Below are 21419 nucleotides of genomic sequence, written 5' to 3' on the forward strand. Positions count from 1 at the left end.
GGGATTCGAGGACTGTGCCAGCTCCTTCTGGAAGGCCTTGCATCCAGTAATCAATAGAAAGAAGATAAAGGGGAGGGCAGTTGAGTATGGAGTCTGAATAAAAGAAGAAAATTCCCTTACAACTGCAAATGAAAATACGTGGGGAAAGTCTGCACTAGTAAAATAAAGCATCTAACCCGAAATTTAAAGCTAGTCTGTACAAAGGCTTCAAATTATTACAATAAATCTGACCAGAATTTAAGCCATTGGCAGTAATTGTTCAGTGCTTACACAGAGTTTAAGGGAAACTGCTCGGTTCATTCAATGGTTAATTTCTCACTCATCAACCATTCTGTACATTTCTCTGGGGCCTCAAACCAGTGATATAACCATGGAGAAGATTAATCAGCTTTGGGCTTCTGTTGTTTCCTTTTTTAAAAAAGGGGCTTTTTCTGTTTTAACGCAGAAATAGTATTTTATTGATTCTATATGATCCTGAAAAATCAAAGAATTACAAAGGTTATGTACAAGTGTTTCTGGAAGTAAAAATCTGGGATCTGTTGCCAAGGTTTAGTATCTGTGTTTGCTGTCTTAACCACTGATACAATAAATATGACTGTATAAAATCTTCTGTGTAGGACTGTCCATCTTCTGTGTTGAATTGCCTTCATTTTACTTCATGGATGGAAACAACAAAGGCTTAGGTAATTCAGCAGTGGGAAGGCAACCTTCATTCCAGTTCCACCAGCAGATCTCCTTCTCCAACAGTATCACCAGCTTTGCAGTGCACAGCTTTCACCTACAGTAGAGAAACAGAAATAATTTCAGATCTTCCTCAGTGGCATGGTTAAATAAATGTTCTGGTTGGCATTGCGTATACGCAGGATGACATCTGCGTGCACAGTACGTGCACAGGATAAACGGCCACTGTATAACGTTACAACCACCACAGGGATCACAGACACGTTTATGCTGGGAGGGCCTCGAGATGTTGCCAGCCCAACCTCCAAGGTTCAGAGCCCAGCTGAGCTTTGTGTATCTCTGAGGATGGAGACTCCACCACCTCTGGGCAGGCTGCCACAGGGCTTGGCCAAATCCAGCTCCAGCAAGATATCTAGGAACCTACCACTCGCTGGTTTTTGTGTGAGTTGGGTGCTTGAAGCTCTGAATGTCAAATCATTAAAAAGATATATTAAAAAATAAAAAGCACATATTTGCACTGCTGTTAATTTCCTACTGAAATTCTAAGTCTTTTAGAGGATAATCTGAGTATTCAACATTCATTCATGCTTGGACATTACAATGAAATATGCCAGTATTTCTTGGATAACAGATCTGAAGTATTACTGATTTTTGGGACTGCAGCCATGAAGCTGGGTTTTCCTTAATCCCCAGAATGCTGAGATAAATCAATTCAAATCTGAGTTTAAATCCTTCCAAGTAACTGAACTTGGCAAAGGGCTACAGTTGTCAAATAAATGCAGTTACATTTGTAGATGAACCCTATACTCCTGTGCAGATTCCTGAATTTTAAAACACATAAAGCTTATACATTAAGTATATATACATATGTAGTATATACACTATAGTCCCTCATTTTCTCTATAAAATGCTGACATGTGTTTGAATTCCCTTTTAGCACATGGAGTGCCAGACAATATTTGAAGCTCTGTACTAGAATTTGTTTGCAACGTTAATTCAAAGCTCCCACTGATGCGCCCAAACTGTTGGACAAAGCTTTCTTCAGCAGTTAGTTTAGCTCAGTCACCCAAACGTCAACTTAGGCTCCTAAAGGAAACCTGCGGCACGCCCTAACTGTCAGGTTGCTGTGGCTGCACTGTTGTCCACGTCTGAGTTTGACAGTCTATGCCACATGAGCTGTAGGCATATCTCTGGATCTGTCGCACATACATATCCACGGCATTGCCCAAGAAATGAAGCGGAATGCTGTTGACAGGCAAAAACACCATAAAATGTACAAGAAAGGGCTTTATTTCTAAACCAATACCTACAAAGCCTCCCCAATCCCTGAGACTCCCATCTTTTGGGAAATGAAAGCAGTGTGAAAACTATTCTACTTCTTTCTGTTCTTTTTATACAAAGTCAAGGTTCGGCAAACTCCGTAGCTCAGCAGTGTTTCAAGCTCCCTGGTTATTTCTGCAATGTGCTGGCAGCCAGCACGGCCAGCTCCCCAGCCTGACCCACGTACAGCTGTCCCGTACGAGGGAGGAGGCTCCCGGCTCCCTCTGCAGCTTTCACTCACTGCTGACCACCTGCAACTGGGGTAAATTCAAAGCAGATAAAAACAAGCCACTTTTCTCACAATTGCAAACAGGAAGAGTGGGGGGGGTGAGGCAGAAAAGGAATTCAGACGGGAATGAAAATGGACATCTTCCAGCTGAAGACAAAGGAACTGAGTTTCAAAACACAGTTTTAAGGCATAAAAACGTGGACTAGCAGCCAACAGCAACCAGCTCATTCCTGCGGTGGAGTCAAGTTATTTCAGCACTCAGCCGTGGCTTCGCACTGCAGAATGATGCAAAAAAACCTTCTGTTCGTCAGGTTCATTTCTACACAACTCTAAAGTACTTTGCTTTCTCAATTTCTTAAAATTCTAAAAAATCAAAAAATCTGCTTATTACTAAAATGGAGACATCCAGGGGATGTTGTAAGGTATGCATCAGGCCCACTGAACGGTCCCTGCACCATTCAAATCCCACTTTGAAAGATTAATAAACCAAATGTGTTTTTACGTGGCATCTGTGCAGAATGGTGGGAGGTATTTATTATTTGGAGAAGTGCAGGCAGGATTTTAAGGAATAGGCCCATGGGTTGCAGCACAACTTGGTGGGGAAGGAAAGGTTAGAGTAAAAAAAAAAAAAAAAAAAAGAGGGGGGTGGCAATGGCATTTTAATTACAAATACTCACTGGTCAAAAACAGTGGATGCAAAGAGCAGCAATAAGGGGTTAAACAAAAGAAGCAAAGACGAAAAATAAATGCTATAAAAATATTAATCACGTGAGAAAATAAATTATATAGGAATTAACGCATGAAAGAAAATAATAAAACGCCAATGTCAGAGCAACAGGAGAAGGTACATTCTCACTCTCCCTGCATTTTTTTCCCTCAAGACCCAATTTTGCGTTAGATGTACTGGAAGAGGCAAGACCTGGGTCCAAGCCTTGGTGACAATTTCAGTGCTGTGCCAAATAATCCTTTCTTGTAAACACACAAACAGTCCTTGGCATAGACACCCATCTTCAGATCCCAGCCAATCTTGCCAATGCCTAACCCAGCCTCTGCCCTGAAGAGTCAGGCTCCTTGCTGCCTCCCCCTGGGCTAATGAATCTTGCAATACATTTTTTTTATTATTATTTTCTTTAGCACAGAGTTCTGTCCCAGACAGAGCTGGGCTAGGACCTGCTAGGAAATATGATATTAGGAGAACAAAAAACCCAGATCTCCTCGAAAGTGACTCTGCTCTCCCTTTGAAAAGGATGAACTGGGGGCCTGTGTCTAGGTGATGGCTTCAGGCTGTGCGTTATAATCTGACACAGGAATGCTCTGAGGCTCTGACCTGGGGGCTGATAGTCCCCAAAACAGATGGGGTTTCTCCTTGTCATATAAGCTTAACCAGTTCCCCGCTCAGAGGGCTGGTTTTGGTACATCCTGCACCGCAGGACAGTCCCAGCTCAGGGGCTGCTATGCTGATCCCCCGCCCCCAAAAGAAGTAAGATTCCAAAATGCACAGTCTGAATGCATTTGCAGATCCAGGCTTCATGTTAAATATGAAGCCTGAGCGCAGTCAATAATCAAAAAATCGCCTCTCCCTTCTTCCTGCAAAAATCCTTTCTATGCCTTGTTCTGAGCGGTTTTGTAGTGTCAAATTGTTTGCCATTAACGAATTAACTGGCAGAGAGATCTCTCTTCTTCAGTTGATCTTTGGAAGTAGGGAATTTGGAAAAAAAAAAGGGTTTGCAACGTCTTTCAATTCAACTTGGCATTGTAACATCACAGAAAACAAATCACTTAGGAGAAAAAGAGTTATATGAATTTCTGAAGCCAGTAAAACTATTTCCTGCTGTGCTATCTACAGCTCGGAACTACTTAACAGCATTCACAGCAGATGTAAATGTTAAAAATTAAAGACACCTCACTTCGAAAGACTTACAACAATCAGACTTAATTCCTTAACAACCAGAATCCTCCTTTTTTCCTTTTTAAATTCTATCCTATTTGACAAGTTGCATATGGTTTTAAGTGACCCAAGGTAGCTTACCTTGCCTGTTTTAGCAGCAATCATACTGTTCTGCATTTTCATTGCTTCAATTACACAAATCTCTTGACCTTCTGAAACCTGGTAAAATTAAAGCAGTACAAAATGAGGAGAGAGGATTTAAAATGCTCTAAGTGTGTATGATTCTTCTGGAAAATAAAGGGATTATTTCATTAAATGCTAAAAAGACTTTCATGGCACAAGTCAAGTCAGCCAGCTACGTACAGTCACAACACGAACCACAGTTGCCTTTGACAAACTGGAAACAAAACAGGGAAAAAGGAATCACCCACGGAAAAACATCACCCTAAACGAACCTGAAAGGCTCCTCTCCCACCCCATCTACTCAGCTCCAACTTTCACAGTTCACATTTCACATCCACCACAGCTCGACATCAATTAAATCCAGACCGAGATTTAATTTGCGCAGCTTTGGCTGCGGAGCCTTTGCTTTGCTTCCCTGGCGCAGATCCCACGGATGCTAACCCTGATTCGGAAGCCAAAGTTTCTTGGCACCGGTCCTGGGGAGCACGGGCGGGGAGCTCCGACAGCACCCAGCAGGCTGATGCTGAGCAGCACCTTTGCACTCCTCGGTGCCCGGGCGGCGGCTGACGGCTTCGGACCGAGCGAAGGGAGCGGGCCTGTCAGGAAACACCCAACCTCGTCCACAGGGGAGGGGGCAGGGAGGCAAAATGATAAATTTCCTCACAACAAGTGATAGATCTTAAAGGGAAACACTTAGGTTTCCTCTTCATGCCCTCTGCTAAGGCACATGCAAGCTCAAGGTGAGGGAAACCAGCCCCTGTGCTGCGCGCTCCCCGTGGCCCCCACACGGGTGCTCCCTCCAAGGCCTTTCACCCCGCAGCGCTGGAAACCAGCCCCTCAGGGCTTCACGATGGCCCAGGGGCCTGCCTACGGGTGAGGGAAAAGCACACGATTCAACATTTAGCCCTCGTGTAACCCAGTGATCACCCAGACGTGTCACAAAAATGTGTCACTTGGCATGCTCCAGTGTTTAGGACTGGTACGGATGCGCTTCTCTGAGGTGGCTTCTCCGAGCGCCCACGGCAAGTCTTTCCATGGAGCTCTTCTGTGGGCATGGAAATCTGCCTTTCTGTCATTATGTAGGCAAAAATGGGAAACTTTCACTCTAATGTCAACATTTCACTGAAGAGGGTAACTCGAGACCTGCGGAGATCTGGTCTTTGCATTGCCATACGCGCTGTACCGACTGACCGAAGGAAGCGTGCCTGAGAAGAAATGCCAAACCACATCCACAGGGGAGGGATCACAGAGACAAAATGATAGTTTTCACCACAGAACGTATTTGTATGTATATATACATATATGTTCTTATAGATAAATATGTATATAAATATATGTAAAACACGAATATATATTCAAGAACAAGTGTGTTCCACTTCAGGGGAATATACTAACAAATAGGTGTTAAGTCAGAGATCAAATGCACGCTGCACAAAGTACATTCCAAAAATTTAAATAAAATTTTATTTCCAAAGCTTGTTCCAGCCCTACTCTTGGCTAATGTTAACCATACGTTTTAAGCAGAGACTTAATTGGTCTGAATTTTTTTTTTTAATGGTCTAATTTCACGGAAGTGTTGATGGCTGCCTATGGGTTCTGAACAAGGCAGAACGACAGACATTACATTAAAAAATGGTTACAGCTATTTCTCTGACAATGCCGTGATAGGCTTTTTGGAGTCAATAAGGAACGTGTTTGCTCTGGGAACACCGCGCGATGACCGGATACAGAAGAATAACCAACGCCCAACACTTCAACCGCAGAAATGCCATCCTGAGCTTCAGGTGAGCATTTAAGTCATTAGCAGTGTCAAATTTGGTGAATAGTGTCAAAGACTTGCACTTTGTCCCCAGTTATTTCCCCGTCTTTTGTCTCTCTCCTTCCGCACCTGCTGCCCTGTCTGGGGCCTTTCTCCAGCAGCTCCTTCTTTCCTTCCTGCTTTTCCTCTTCCTCTCCCTATCTCACTGCTCAGCTTTTCTTCCATCTGCTCTGAACTTTCCAGATATTTCTAAGGTTAAGAGGAAGCTATGAATATCTACTTCTGTTTAAAAAAAAAAAAAAAAGATGCACAAATCTCTTAACAATTGTCTAAACAAAGTCATGAAAATATATTTACTCAAAAAGTACAGAGTTGTCTCTGTAGATCTTAAGTACAGCAGTAAAATGCCCATAAGCATTATGGAGATGTCCAAAATTTGAATTCCTCAGTTTTCCACCTTTCTCAAAAGTATTTTTTTGTGTTTTATATATGCCTGCTGGGTTGATGGCAAAGGAGTTGGTGTCTGGGTAGGAAATTATCCACACAGCCAACAAAATATATAGGCAAAGTAACAAGTCAACATCCCTCAGTCTTACTAATTTGGAAGGAAGGAGGCACTTTCAGTACGTACCACGTGTTAAAATGCTGTGTCAGTACTTCTGATGATGTGCAATTTGTTCAAAATTACCTTGGTGAAAGTGTCACTTAAGCACAGAAGTTTAATTACTGTTCTTATGTTAAACCTTTACAGCCCCACTCATTGTGTTGCAAAGCAACAAATCCTAAAATTAGGCACTTGTATCTGTCTCTTCTCTTTTTCAGCCTTTTGGGCATTGTCCAATTTCTTTCATGACATAATTGCACATATTCTTTTGCCTGTTATTTAGCCTGCAAATGAAAACCACAGTGATGTGTACAATTTCTTGTTTTCCAACTTATCCAAGGATTTATTTGGACTATTTTTTATGCTGTATTGTCTTCGTATGACTTCTTTCTTTCAGTGGATGGTAAACCGGTGTAAACCACCATCTTTATACTTCAATTTATAGAGGTCTCAGTGATGACCCAAATCTGTCAAAACTGGCAAATAGAAAACAAACAAAAAATGTGATTGATTGGAGCCAGGTAAAATAGATGGGCTCTTTTTCTTCAAAGAAGCAAAACTCCTCTACATTTCTCTCAGTTATGCCACGGACAAATCTACCTTCACATTTCTTGCAAAATCAAAATAAAGGAGTGATTAGCTGTTAGACCTGCACTCTGTAGTTTAATAGTTTACTTCTGCACAGCTCTGTTCAAAGTATCTGCTCAGGTTTTGGTCTCCACAGAGTGAAAAGGAGAAAAAAAAAAAAAAAGAAAGAAAGAAAAAGGAAAAATAAAATCATTGAAGAGGAGGGGACCTACCATCTTGATGTTGCTGACAATTCAGACGTGAATTTGGCAACAGTCAAGAGCACTACCTGAATAACCCAGGGACTTAGAGTCCAGGAGGAACTTAAAGGCAGGAGGAACTTAGAGAGTGACCGTGCTTACAGTCAGGCCTCTCTAAAATGCAGAGAGGCAAAAAAAGGCAGCGTGCATCTGAGGGCAGTGCTGGCGAGGGATGTCTGTGAACACAGTCCACGTTTCTCAGCCTTGTGTGCGTCGCCTGATGAAGACTTAATGATTGTGACAGGACGTCTTCGGTGCTAGGCGTACAAAATGGTCGCAAGGCCCCCAAGTCTTTCTGATAAACCCAATCGGCGCTGATGCACTTCCCCGCTCCCCGTCTAATTGGTGTAAAGTTTGTGGGTCTGAGTCCCCTATCTTTTATCCGGCTTGCCGCGTCCTCTCCTTTGACACGGGGTCAGGGTTCACATTCGCATCCGATTATCAAAGTGGCACTCATTAAGCGGCAGCCTGCCTCGCACCAAAACGAGTTCGCTGGAAGGGGAGCTCGGCCCATTTACTCAGCAGATTTTAGCATTTTAAGGAGGCCTGAGTGTCACACAGTGTTGCGACGTTTTGAGGAGTTTCAGACATCTCCAGCTGATGATTAATTGTGAGTGATGGGAAATAAAATCCAGTAAAGCCAGCTGCTTGCCATGGTCGGCAAAATTACTATAATGGATATAGGCTGCCAATTTTCCAGTTTTACTGGCAAGTCTTCCAAGTGTAATTAAGGGAAGTTATAAATGATATGGAAATCTATCAAGTCCCATTTATTTTCAGAGGACTCTTTCCCCTGAGACTTTTATCTTCAAGCTTATAGTTTGCTTTGTTGTGCTAATGATTTAAACCACTTCTTATTTCTGATTAAAGCCCCCAATATCCTTCATAAGAAGTTAGATCCACTTTATTCACATGGATTTAAAGAAACAGAAACCTTTTTAAAGTTGCGTTTCTTAACTGCGCCCAGCCCTTGCTTCCTCTGTGGAGGCACAACCGAGTGTCCTCCATCTTAGGCACCTTGCTACCATCTGGGTTTCTGGTTTGGGACAAATCCTGACGATTTGGAAAGATCTGGTGGGGGGAGGGAAGGAGGGAGAAGAGGGAATTAAAAAATAGAACAAAAAATCCGCCGTTAACAAAAGCCCAACTTCCCCCCCAAATCCTAAAGCCTCCAAAAACAAAGATCGTGGGCGCTGCCTTAGACACCAGACATTTAGCACAGGGTGGTGTTGCTCACTAATGTTGTTTGATTTGGAATAAAAGCATGAAAATGATGTGCAAAGGCCTAAAATTGGAGATGTAAAGGATGACTGCACAGTATTCCATTTCTCAATTTCATCCTTCAGAGCCACAAAATGGGGGTGATACAGTTACTGGATGAGATTTACAGTAACAGCTGTGGTCTTCCCACACAAGGGAGGACCTTCTAATGGGCTAAGGTCTGTTTTGAACAGACGGGGAGTAGCAAAACAAGGTTCCCTATTAAGGGTGTGCGGTAATATTCCTGATAAAGAAAGCGAGTAGTGGGAGTCAGATTGCTTTAAGAGACCTAAATCTCCTTTCGCTGTTGAAAAAATAGAGCTATTTTAGAAAGTGCTAACTGCTAAATAAATGAAAGACGTGTAAATGTAAGGGTTTGGTTTTTCGTTAATCTCCTCGCCACGAACTGTAAAGAATGCATAGGAACCAGTGCCAGGGGCATATGGCTTTCTCCTGTGCTGAACATTCATACAAAAGACAGGTTCATCAGTCATTGGAGTATCTGGATAAAAAATTAGCTCCTGATGGATGGTATTTAGAGCTTACCTGCTGCTAGTACATTACCAGAGAAACACAGGTTTTGAAACCCACATGACATTAGAAACTGCAGACCATGAAATACCCCACGTGCGGGTGCACTCCTAATGTACGCCAGGTTATACAAAATAAGAAATAAGCTATTTAAACCCTCTGCCTAAAATTGGGCCCGCTGCAAGGAACCCTGGGTCAGCCCTACACAGGCCAATTAATGCACAGCATCTGCTGTATAGAAGCCGTGCATGAAGCACTTCCGAATGATTTCAGCAATTAAAAGAAAACTGTTTCCTGCCTGTTCTGACAGCAACTGTTTCAATGCAAGAGTGAGCACCAAATCATTGTGTGCAGCTGAAAAAATTAAGTCTTTTTTTTCTTTTTCTTTTTTTTTTTTTTTAATCTTGTGAAAAGGGGGTGGGAGGGATGAAGATTTCTTATGGAATCGGATCGCTCTTTTGTTGTCCGACATTCTGTGTTTTTCTGCCAAATTAGACAGAAGGCTCCGAGGGTTTACGGGGCCCTCTACAGTATCACCTTCTGGTGCACTGTGGCTCCCTAAAAAGATGGATCAATATCAACCCTGCTGATTTGCCTACAAAAGTGGAAATCCCTCAATTACATTTTTAAGTCCATTATATTTGGAACACAGGTGCTCTGGATGCGTAACATTTTAAAGCTCTCAGATCTGAAGGAAAAAAATAATATAATAATAATAATAAAAAAGACTATAGCCCTAAGCAAAAAGGATCTTAGATTTGCTTAAAAGCAAAGTGAGAATTGGGTTTTATTGGTATCTCCTTTCTCAGCTTTGGGGAGACACCAGAAAACAGCCCTTGCGATTTCCATTTTGCTGAGACTTGTGTCTCTGTAGAGTCTTCTGAGTAAGAAGGGACAATACGAGACCATGCCCCACGAAATCCAGCTGCCCTGTCCTGCAGACTTCTGCAAAATAATCACAGAACTCATTTATGTTTGTGCAAAACCACTGAACAGTAATTAAGCATGCATTCGCTTTCTAAACCCCTTATGAAAATACTCCGTGTGTGTGTTTATTTGTTGTTTAATCTTGGTCCGTACTGGTATCATTGCCTTTCCGGATTTTTTTCTCTCTGACTTGTTGGCATTCTGGCAGCAAGCATCTAACACGAAAACAAATTGAGAAGAATTTGATGAGCAGCAATTGAAATTCCTTAACATTGTCCGCTGCCATGCAAAATAATTAGCGCAGGCTTTCCCTTCTTTCCAAATTAACTTTGAAACAGGAGCTACAGGGTTGAAAATACAATTAGCGGCAATTAATGCACGTGACAAATCATTATCAAACTTCTTTTTTTTTGCCACACTCCTTTAAAGAATGAATCGGAAGATAGCACATCCCAAATTTTGTGACCTCTGATTAACCCAAGGTCAGCGATGTCCCCCTGGCAGCAACAAGCACTGGTCATTGCACTCCCACTTATCCCAAACACACTTCCCCAGCTGCTGCTGAGATCCCAGAGCACCAGGGGAAACGGTACGGAGGCAGAGCGCTTCTGTGGGTGATTCTGCTGCTAGTCAGCCCAAGTCAGAGCAGAGTTTCTATCACAGAAAGCTTTATCGGTCAACTTTTTCAGCAATGGCTAAAAAGCTGCTTATCATCCGAAACGGCAAAGCAGACGAATAAATAAATAAATAAAAATCTGTGATTTCTTTTCAAAAGAGAGAAAAGGAAGAAACTCTTAATTTCTTTTTTTTCTCCCTAGGAAGAAACTCTAATAATATTGACTATTTGTACTTCTGCATAAGAATAGGATTTCATTCTTAATTATACTGCACTCAAACAGAAATCTTAGATTGCATAGATATAGAAGAAAAATATATTTGTAAAATACAAAAATTACATAAATGTTATAAGCAATTAATACAGTGTTTTGCAACCAAAACATAATTATAACTTGAAGTCTTGAGTTATAAGAATGATGAAATATTTGAATGCTTTCATTTTTGATATTTCAAAACTGTGAAAATGGTTTAATCTGTTTACTGATAGTTGTTGTGGTTTTTTTTCCCTACAAAAATACCCAAAGAAACCGATATTTAACACACAGAATTATAAAAGTTACACAGGTTCCTGGACACACTTGGTCAAGTTCACAAACTCCGTTTAACATAAAAATGCAGTTAATATTTGCAGCGGGATCGCTGAAGAACAGGAGGGATGAAGGGTGGCAAGGGAAAGAAAAAGGAAAAACACAGCAACGAAAGAAAAAAAAATGTTCACACATAACAGAAAATCATATTTCATTTTAAGAACACCTTGCTAAATTATTGACAGCATATTTGTCTTTATCAAATGTAAAACTGTTACTTAAATCAATTTTTACCGTTTTGCCTGGTTGTTGTTTCTCTGTTAAAAATTCCAACCACTTTAATTATGGATATAAGGTAAGAAAGAGGGATTTTATTTAGTTTTTGAGGTCTGAAGGGCAAATATGACTTAAAAGAACACACACCTGGCTGACGGCAACAGGCAACTTTACAACTCCACCTTCTCTTTCCCAAGAATGAACAATGTAGTGAGAAACAGAAATTAGGAAGCTGTTTTGTTTTATCTTGTTCTTCAGTAGTGAGCATTTCAACAGTAGAGGTCAAGTGAAACAGATCTTTTCCCATAGCAAGAAACTTTCCTAGGCTTGGGAAATGGAAAATTCTGGAGAAGGCATTTTTTACTATTTTTCTAAAGAATAACAAGAGAAATTGAACCAGCTAACAGGCAACTTAACTGGAAAAGGAGCTGAATGCAGTTGAAAACATCTTCCTCAGTTGCTTTTAAAATGTGGGATCACTGACAGGAATTTACTGTGTTCAGTAAATTATACAGGTAAAAAAGCAGCCTTCGAGTTACCTAATTTTGACCTTTCTGAGCCAATCAGCATATCCATTTATTAGCTGATATCTGGGTAGCAAGAAATCATCCCATGCAGTATCAATAGCTATGGCTACACCAGCATCGATTCGAAATCATAAGACATTTTGATAAATAGACGAAAGTCTGTATATAAAGTGGATTGAGTAGGGATAAGTTCCAAAACACAGGGTAATTACTGGCAGGAAGAAAGGAAATTTAGAAATTTGGGTCATAATAATTAATTGCCGTCTTTTTTCAGCTGTAGAGCTGCAAAGATTAAGTAATGATGGGGCATTTATCTAAGGTGCTTTCTTTTTATATATTTATTTCGAGGAGGAAAGAAAAATCATTAAGGTGCTTCCAGCACCAGTGTCAGCTTATTGACCAACGCTTGGCGTAGTATTGCCACCTGTTCTGCCTAATTCAATTGCAAAAGAAAAACAACAAATAAAAACACACAGCTAAAAGAAAAGCATCTTTGCACTTCTGACAGGTACAGAACTGAATAAGCAAAAACTGTCATCGTAGGTTAAAATTTAGTACAGACAACAAAGCTGGCAGGACAGCTAAAATCTCTTTTTGTGGCTGCGTACGGTTCAGACAACCCGACCCAGAATCCGTTGTGGGAGCGCTTCATGGGGCTTTCTTCAGCTGGGCCGTGACAACACTGCTCTACCTGTTCAAACAGTAGGACCCTGGGCTTGCCCTGTTCCTGCGCTCTCAGTGCACAGAATCCTACGGGCACAAAAATCAAGGAGAAATATGTGCAAGCGTCTGCCTATCCCTGCCCTCTAAGTGAAGGAGAGAATCCGTGCAGCTGTAGCAGTTTTTAATGGTGTTTTTGTGGTAGTTGTGGTGAGATTCAAACTGGGTGCAGTGCCATCTCCACACTCTGGCACAAAAATATTGTTGAGACAGTGAGCTAGCAGGGCTGGCTTGCGGTGGTGTTGGTGTCAGCAGAAACAGAGCGAGTCCCCCGTCCAGACTCTCGAAGCACAGCTCTTCCTTTTGCCCTTAGCACCATGGGGAACCAAAAAGTGACTCTCCCAAACATAATTTCATCCCAATGCATACTCATCTCTAGCAATCTAGTTGAAAAATAAACACCCAAACACCCCCTCAGATGGATATTTCCTATCTAACACAACTGTGCTGTCACGAAGAATGTAAGCTAAATTTAAATCTTCTTTCCCTAAATAATATTAACCTTCTTTCTATTCAGCCAGATTTCAAATTGTTTTGTTGTTTGTGTTGCTTTATGTTTCTGAGTGGCTTCATTGTGTTTCCAGGAATAATTGAGTGACAACTAATTACAGTCTTCTGATCACATGAAGGAAAATAAAGAAAGTAGAAAGTAACTAAAAAGCTAAAAAATTGGCAGCGTCACAAGTTCTGCTTCTCTCTGAATGACAAAAAGCACTTCCCCACTGTGTTACTAAGATCTATAGATCATCTTACAGACAAAAGAAAATAAATTCCTTGCATAGGCAATATCTTTTGGCAAAAACGAATTGAAAAGTGCTTATCAGACCAGCTGGAGAGAGGATGCTCACACAATCTTCTACCGGGCTTCATCGGCCCCGAGTATTTTTCACCAACAGCAGCCAAAAGAGAACATTATTCGTGAAGTAAAAACAACGATGCATCGCAACGATGCGAGGAAAACTAACGGAGAGAGCAGCGTCGCCTTCTCCTTTGGCTAAGGGCACAGGGAGAGGGACTAACAAACACCATATGCTTTACCTGGCTGGGTGCGATGCCCTATAGCTGAGCTGCAGGCACCGAGCAAGAGATTGCAAACGCAGCTATTCAGACAAAGGCGATGCATCCCTCACGAGTTGCTGCTTCCCTATTGCAAAGTTTCCTCTGAAGGAGGTAACACAGCCTAGCTCCCCGTGCTGCTGGCCGCTCTGGAATCGCAGGGACCAAGCTGTACCTCTGCTGCCCGCACGGGGTAGGAGAAAACAGCCTCAGATAGCTACGAACCAGGCAGCCTCCAACACCTGAGTGGGGTAAAAAGGACAACTACCTCACTCTCTGCTAGTCTTCAGCTGCGCTGTTTCCACACGGGCTGCAAAATCTGAACTGCCAAGCACCGCTGCAAACGCAGAGCTTGCTCTATAGAACCGAAGCTGCTTAGGTTCCCATTTCTCCAGCAGATGAAAGAAATCAGACTTTTTTTTTTTTCTTTTCTTTCTTTTTTTTCCCAAGCAGTGCAACAAAAGGAGCTGTATTTATCGGGGAGCTACAGTTCCCTGCCCATCACGCCTTGAACAGCTGTAGTGAGTGAGCTGGTTTCTGACGGGCAGCCAAGACGTGTAATCTGAATCACACCATCCCACTGCTTTTTCAGCGCAGATAGCTGATGCTACCCTCATCTCCCTCACTCGCTTTTTTTTTTTTTTTTAACGTTTTGACACTAGTCCTGAAAAGGAAGGATTTAAGTTAAACCCTTTTCAATAACGCAAATGTGTTTTTGCAATTAAAGCCGCACAATTAGCATTGACAAGCTCAGGTCAGCAGAACGTAGATTACGCTGTTCGAACGCTCTGCCACTCGATGCCTCCAGCAAAAAGCTGCACGAGATGAAAACAGAAAAAAAAAATCTCCACACAGTATTTAACAACTTATGCTCTGATGCACTGCACCACTTGTGGATTTGTGGGGGGAGATTCATTTATTTATTTACTTTAAATCCCTTTGGCTCTGGCCTCCTTCTCCACTGGTTCTACTCCTTCAAGACAACAAGAAATATCCTTCAAGGCACACACAAGAAAGCTGTAACATGCAGCAGAATTAACTTCTCAACAAAATATTAAAAAATATTAAAAAAGACTCAGAATCCTTCCCTTCAAAATGCTTCCCTTCGTTCTTCACAGGAAAAAGTATTTGCTTAAGGTCTCCTTCAGTCAGTCACTCTTACTGCCTATACAGGAATCACACATTTCTCACTCCATGCAATGCCTTAGTGACCAATTTTAATTGAATACTGATGTTTTTAAAGGTATAAACAGTGTGTGTGTGCATGTATATATCACAAAACCGGAAAGCTAAGTGTGATCTAAAGGAATTCATCTCTTGCTAATATTTACTTAGCTGTGCTTACTAATGTTTTCTCAGAAATCTCCTTATTTTGTTAATATGAACATTTGCACCTACAAATTTAAGTATTAACACGTTGACTCCTTTCTCTTTGTGAATAGACAGAAATATACATATATTCTAAAAACAACAGTGGTATCTCGCAGAAAAATGTAAACAAACAAATCTCTTTACCAGCACAATTGATGACCGTCACATAGTAAGTCCAGTGCTAATTTTGGACTTGAGATCTTTACCCCATTCTTAAATCATCTGTCAAGAAAATCTAGATTTCGTTGCCATAAATTGTGATGCTGCCATAAATTATGAACACTGCGACTAAATCTTTCTGTTTCTTTCTAAGTGCCACATGCACATTTATTACATCATTTAATCAGCAACAGTACCAAAGTACTTTAAAATTAATCTGCACAGCCTGAGAGATCCACCTAAGGGCCCTGACCTCAGAAATAACGTTTGATTACAATGTGGTAGAATTTCATAAAAAGCTGATTTCGAGAAAGTATTTACATGCAACTCTAAAACACTGTATTTATGTTCGTTTCCAGCTCAACGCCAGGTAAGGAACACTGGAAATACCCAGAACAGCACTGGCATGTTCTGTTGCCCGTCTGTATGCCAAGTTTATCCTTCATGCAGGACAAGAGAATTCCCATAAGAGAATAGGAAGTCCCAGCATTGAATTCTCAGTTCATAAACGTCATGTGTCTTGTGAAATGCTACTAAAAAAAAAGTTAGTATCTACCCTATGTCCCTTGTGTTTACTTACACTTTCATTACTTCACGGCAGAAAACCAACAACCCCTTGTTTCTATCACTAACAACATATATTTACTTACATATATTTACACACACACACACACATTTCTTTCCCTTGTCAAGGCACTTCTGACACAAAACCAAGCTATTGGTTGAGTTTCAACTGTGGACTTGTAAGCAGACAAACACATTCCCTTTAAACCCACTTCAATCTGAATGGTGCTTCCTTATTATTTTTTACAATTTAAATGAAAAGCAGCACACATCCTTCAGCACACTTTACTCTACAGGTGAGGTTGAAAAAACCCTGTGACCTGTAGTTTCAGTTGCACCAAGGAGAAATTTGTGTGGAATAGATAATGAAAATGCAGATAGATAGATCACGTTTCTTACCATGTCCCCGGGCTTGACAGAAACTGCCACCACTGCTCCAGGCATGGGAGATCTCAAAATGCTGGAGGTGTCCTCTGCTGCTTTCTCTGGCATGTACTTGCTCAGCTCTGCTGCAACCTTCGTCAGTATTTGCAATTTGTACTAAAGAATAGGAAGAGGAATGTTTTAGCATACTGCACCTTGGTGAATTCCAGTGAAAAATCTGCACTATTTTATGTTTTTATATAATACATCTGTTATCTATTCTTTGCCGGACTGCCTAAAAATCACTGTTTGAGATCCTTATTCAGTTTCATTTTCAGGATGTAGGAAAAAAAAAAATGTTGACCCTAAACTGCAGCAATGAGCACATAAAAGGAACTAATCAAGTACAGTAATGTCAGATTCATTTTTAAAAAATAGGATTAGACAGGGGAAATACAAATTTTAAAAAACACGAATATCCTTATGCCTACTGCAAATTATTTTTAGTGGATAAAGAATACTGAGGTACTGGAAATTTATTCCCATCAATGTGCCGAATTAGAAACTGACCTTTTGGGAAAGTCTGACACATTTTCAATGACATGGTTAATTTTAAGTGTTACTCTTACTTTTTAAACATTTATTTTAATCACATTTAATGTTTGAAGAGAATAGCTTGTTTAGATTTTGCAATTTGAACATAGTAAACAATTTCATTTCCATTTTTCATACACAAGCGGAATGATGGAATAATTTGGTTGTATTGAATGTATTTTAACTGTAATAAAAACTGTTCAGCAGCTGTTACGTTCCTTAAGAAAAAAAAAAAATGTTCTCTCTATTATGTTTTATAACGATTAAAAATGGAAAAGAGTATGGTGAACCTCAAGTGCCTAAGAGCATCGGTTCAAACAAAACCTTTCTGAAAACATCTACATGCATACACTAATTTGAGCTCCAGGCTTTTAGTTTTTAAAAACTTGCAATCCCTTTGACAATTCATTGCATTTAGACAGATGGCCTTCGAATTTGTCCCAGTACACTTGCAAATGAATGCAAAAATCCAGTAGATGGCAGCAGGTCTCTGCGTGAAGCTCCTTCCTCCCCGTGGCCAGCTGAGCGAAGACCAGCACCACACTTCATCAATAATTTAAACAAAGGTTTTAATAATAAGCGTCGGATGAAATGCATTTACAATTCAAATGTGTATTTTGCTGATGGAAAGTTCAACACCTTGCTTTGAACAGTATGTTTTCTTCCAAAACAATTAGCTGTTGTTTTATTAGCAATAAAACGTCTTTACTTTTCATTTCTGCACAGACAGAAAAAATCCGATCCCCTTATGGCAAAGGTAAAGGGGGACGCTACCTTCTGCTTCTCTAGGGAGTAGAACAAGGTATTTAGGAATACATGCAAAAGGTAATTAACTCGGCAATGACATCTTTAAAAAGCAGCTTTCAAAGGCAAATTGAAACAACGTAAGGGAGGATCATCGTCCTCCACAAATGGCGCTTGCACACGCGGATTATGTGCAAAGAACAGCGTAGCCATTCGGTTAGAAATGTTGCCTCTCATCAGAAGTACACGGAAATAAATGATTGAGTGAACCAACCCTCCCCTCCACACCCCGGGTAAATGTAATAAAACGCCACGACGATATATTTCCCGAAGCTGCAAGTGGCACCCAAAGATTTCCGAACCTATTCCCAAACGCGCGCCTTGGTCACGACAGTCGCTGTGGCACACGCACACCAGCACCATTTTGTATGCAAAAAGCTGCTTTAACTCCAAGCCTCCTGCAGGCATCGTCGTGGCAATTAAGACTCTGGCGCTCACGTTCTCAAAACCAAAACGCAGTTAGCTTTCTCTGCGCACAAGGAAACGCCGTTCAAGGCAGCGGGCTCCTTGCGGTCTCTTTTTCTGGAAGCGTGCGCACACTTGCATGTGTGCTGGAGGGGAGAGGGGAGGCGATGCCTATAGGAGATTTGATGACAGAAGTTGCAAACAGAATTGCAGCAGTGTGACAAGTCAAATAATAACATCTTGTGCATGTTTCTTCGCTCCTGAGTGTCTGTTTTGCAATCAAGACATACAAGTGTCTGCCAGTTTCTGAAAGATATGATCCTTAAGTGAAATTACTGTGCAAATAAAAGCTTTTTACTCCTATTAAAATTCGTCTGAGTCATAAGTGGCAAGGAAAAAAAGCTTGCAGAGTGTATTCTGCTGTCAATCTAATAAACATTCTGTGCAGAGGGACTATTTATCAAAGATAAATTGTACTTAAAAGTCCTTCATTAAATCTATGGGGGGGAATATAATTACACCAAATTGCACAGTTTCAGTATCCATGGTTAGTGTCTTCTTTGTACTCAGAGTTTGAAAATAAAATAAAAAAATAAAAAAAAATAAAAAGAAACAAGGAAGAAAACAGAAGTTAGATTTGTGGACTGTATTTTTGCCTCTTGCAAGCGACTATTTTGATAGGATTTCAAAGGATTGGGTTTAGATGCCATTTAGTTTTTTTCAGCCACTTACAGAGAGAGAGATCAACACTTCTGAGCTGTCCAATTTCAAAATTTAAACTTCAAGTGAAAGCTATACCTTCTGCATTCATCTGAGTTACGGCATTTCACAGGGATTGAAACACACAATTCCCTATGCACTCACAGCTTACAGCAGTGGGGGAAAACCATGTTCCTCAGTGTGCTGCACTTGAAAGCTCAGCTCTCCACAGCAAGTTAAAATATCCCAACCAAACATTGTTTTTACTATCTTTATAATTTTCGTATCTTTTAGATTCCTTTCTCTGCAGGACTCCTGCTTTGCTTGGAGTGAGATGTAAGAGCCAGTACACTCAAAGCTTTAAAACGCAGGTCTTTGTTACTGATGAGCTGTTCCTTTTCCTTTTGTATTTGTTTATTGTTCTTTAGTCTGTTTGGGGGATAAGCAAGTTACTGTAATCAAAAAGCAAAAAATAACAACAGTAAACTTCTCAGGGAAGGGCCCTTTTTGGCACAGTTGGTTCACAAATGACCTTTCAGAATATAAAAAGACAAAGCAGCAAAGAAAGGTTCCTTCTTTAAGATTACCTTTGATGTATTTCTGCTGCCGCCTGGACCCCACTAAACACCCACATAAGCGTCCCTTTGTAAAGCTGTTTCTTATCTCTGGGGGATGAGGTTTGCACAGGAGGAGCAGGGGGGGCCATTCACCTCGCTGGGAAGCTGCCCGTGGCTTGGGGAGACCCACAAGGCTCTGGGGAAGTCAAATCAGTGCCTGCCAATGCCACTAAAACAAAGATGATTAAGGATATACCCATTTTGTTTTTTTAAGGATGATTAACACTGCTGTTATGCCCTTGATTTAGCATGTGAGGACAACACTGTACATATGAAGTAGAAGTTTTTATACAAATGGAGTGTGGACGGCGTTCGGCTTTTTCGCCTTTTTCCCGAGGAGGAGGAGATGGGAGAAAGCAAGGGGCGTAAACTGAGGAAGGCTGTAAAGTTTGGGTTATAAATAGAGACCAGAAGGTTTCCACTGGCCTAAAACAGAAGAAACATCTGTTGGAGTCATAAATAGATTGCGGCGGACTCCCGGCGCAATGAAAGCTGCTAGCCATCAGACCTGCGCTGAGGAGTGGTTGTCACCAGCCACTGCTCCGCTCCGCAGGGCTTCAGAGCCTAATTCTTCCAGCCAAAGCAAAGTTAATAGAGAAGTACCTGAAAGGAACCATACAGCTTCTGATGGCGTGTAAAACAGGTGTTTCTTTTCCACAAGACTGCTGGAGTCCACACTCAGTTGACAAAAATTACAGGAGGGAAAGGGGATGTTACTTAATAGTTCTCTTAGCGTAACAGTATCCTAACTTTCCTGCTAAATGAATTGGATGTTTTTGTAATGCCAAACTACCGCTTACGACCAAACCTCTGTGACAAAAACAGAAGGGAGAAAGAAAGGTGTAGTAACAGCAGTGCAAAGGATTAGGTGGGGGGAAAAGAGAAAGCGTCACATTGAAAATTATACCTTGGGTTTTGTAGGTTTTGTTTTGTTTTGTAGACATATACAGTACTGATCTCTCAAGTCAGCAGACAAGAAGTAGACCAGCTGCTACTAAATAGGTGGCCACAGCACACCTGAACCCCATCTTTACTTAAAAACAAGTTCTGTAGCTTGAACAGATACGGTTCCCTTACTGGCTGCAACTGCATACTGCGTACCTTCAGTATCATGCTCATGACTGCACTCTGTTACAACTCACATTAGTTTATTAAATATAATCTTCCCTGTACACCTGAAACTCATGTCCCCAGAAGCTGTAAATGTTCAAACTCCATTGGAGATTTTATAGAGCAATCTAATGTATCAATACCCATATGGTACTTACGACATTGTTTGGACTGCCGACCAGATGTGGATTTTCAGAGCGCTTTACCTTAATGTTCAACCATGTTTTTCAAATGTCTGTCATTCTTGTGGTCAGAAGGGTGAAAATCCTACGTAGCTCAGGTTTCAGTAAAGAAACTGCTGTGCATCTTAATTACTTTCGCTAACCTTACAGTGTCATTTTTGGAATCAACGAAATTTATTAACTGCGGTTGCGTAATTTCCCTTTAACATCTGTAATCAGCATCCTATCTCAAGTCACTTAACTGTTGTCGCCTGCAGTTTGACCATCCCAGATTCACGCGTAATACGTTATTCAGTATTCACTCATGGCAACAATAAGCAGTGTAGCTGAGCTGAATACAACGAGCACACTGCCTTTTTTATGAAGCATTACCCATTTTGACACACTGACCGCCCGTGGCCTCGCTGAGATTTCCACCAGGGCATCTAAACAGGAAAATGATGTATTTATTCCATATTACTTCAGGGTGTCTGGCACCACCCTCTTTTAGAGCCCAGGATTTCCTACTCCAGATGAAGAAGCTACACAGCACTTTGCACATCTCGGAGGTTTTGGGGTTTTTTTCCGAGCTCCGAGTTCAGGAGCCGATTTCCACATGGGGGTGGCGAGGACTGGCCC

At 41.1% G+C, this 21419-nt stretch overlaps 1 protein-coding gene across 3 annotated transcripts in view; it reads right to left on the reverse strand.

Annotated features, from left to right (window-relative positions):
* Positions 1-426: 426 nt before the first annotated feature.
* Positions 427-21419, reverse strand: part of PCCA (propionyl-CoA carboxylase subunit alpha) — a 285019-nt gene continuing 264026 nt past the window's right edge. For all 3 annotated transcript variants that reach the window (XM_080575923.1, XM_080575924.1, XM_080575925.1), the window contains exons 22-24: positions 16427-16567; positions 4260-4337; positions 427-778 (exon numbers count right to left, since the gene is read on the reverse strand). In XM_080575923.1, coding sequence (XP_080432049.1) covers positions 710-778; positions 4260-4337; positions 16427-16567 — 288 coding nt within the window. In that variant the 3' untranslated portion in view covers positions 427-709. The remainder of the gene's footprint in view (positions 779-4259; positions 4338-16426; positions 16568-21419) is intronic.

This window comes from Anser brachyrhynchus, assembly GCF_964034855.1.
Source record: "Anser brachyrhynchus genome assembly, chromosome: 1".
Classification (NCBI taxonomy): domain Eukaryota; kingdom Metazoa; phylum Chordata; class Aves; order Anseriformes; family Anatidae; genus Anser; species Anser brachyrhynchus.